At 39.9% G+C, this 1174-nt stretch overlaps 1 protein-coding gene across 1 annotated transcript; it reads left to right on the forward strand.

Moving 5' to 3' along the window:
* Window positions 1-6: 6 nt before the first annotated feature.
* Window positions 7-684, forward strand: LOC104990960 (olfactory receptor 5I1-like; the record flags this gene model as incomplete). Its single annotated transcript, XM_010843303.1, has 1 exon — window positions 7-684. A coding segment is annotated over one exon (678 nt), but the record flags the coding sequence as incomplete, so codon positions are not given.
* Between the last annotated feature and the right edge of the window lie 490 nt (window positions 685-1174).

The following is a 1174-nucleotide window of genomic DNA, read 5'->3' on the forward strand; positions in this document are numbered from 1 at the left end:
GACTTAGTTTCTGATGAGAAGACCATTTCTTACAATGGCTGTGCTGCACAGTTATATTTCTTCTGCTTTTTGGTGGACACAGAGTCTTTTCTCTTGACTGTCATGGCTTATGACCGGTATATAGCCATCTGCAACCCCCTGCTTTACACCGTTAGTATGTCCAAGAGGATTTGCTGCCAGCTTGCAATTGGAGCGTTTTTAGGGGGCACCATGAGCTCAGTGATTCACACCACTAATACCTTTCACCTGTCTTTCTGCTCCAATGAAATTAACCATTTCTTTTGTGACATCTCCCCTCTCTTCTCTCTGTCCTGCACTGACGCCTACATCCATGACATTGTACTGGTGGTCTTTGCTAGTTTAGTGGAAGCCCTCTGCCTTCTAACAGTTCTCCTTTCTTATATCCTCATCATAGCAGCCATTCTTAAAACAGATTCTGCCGAAGGAAGAAGAAAAGGATTCTCCACTTGTGCGTCCCATCTGATTGTGGTTTCTATCTACCATGGTACCCTGATCTTCATTTATTTGCGTCCCGGTGCTGGCCATTCACTGGATATTGATAAAGTGACCTCTGTGTTCTATACATTGATTATACCTATGCTGAACCCCCTGATTTACAGTCTGAGGAACAAAGACGTGAAAAATGCTTTTAGGAAAATGATTAGCAGGAAATTTCTTTCTTAAGAAAGAATGAAACTGAGGCTGATAACTTCTACCTTGTTTCTTGACCTTTAGTTTTAACTAATGGAAAAGTCAGTTTACTATGGGTGTTCCCTAATTCTACAGGCAATGAAGCCTCAACCACAAAATTGGGCCAGAGGCTAATATTAGAGCCAGGCCCTGTTACATATGTCTAACTCTGTATCATTTTAAGGTTGATTTTTTTTCACACTCATTCATTGTTGGTGGAAGTTTAAATTAGTCTTCTTTATGGAAGATAATTTACTATTGTTTGAATGAACTATATAATTCACCTGGAATTTGAAAATTAAATATGCAAGTATCATTTAAACCAGTAAGTCTAGCAACTGAACCTGCAAAAGTTTACCACTTTCAAAGTATTCATTGCATCAGAGCTTATAATCAGTTCAGTTCAGTTCATTTGTTTAGTTGTGTACTACTCTTTGCAACCCCATGGACAGCAGCACACCAGGCTTCCCTGTCCATCACCTGT

The sequence above is a fragment of the Bison bison genome, unplaced genomic scaffold (genome assembly GCF_000754665.1).
Source record: "Bison bison bison isolate TAMUID 2011002044 unplaced genomic scaffold, Bison_UMD1.0 scf7180017847442, whole genome shotgun sequence".
In the NCBI taxonomy this organism is placed as follows: Eukaryota; Metazoa; Chordata; class Mammalia; order Artiodactyla; family Bovidae; genus Bison; species Bison bison.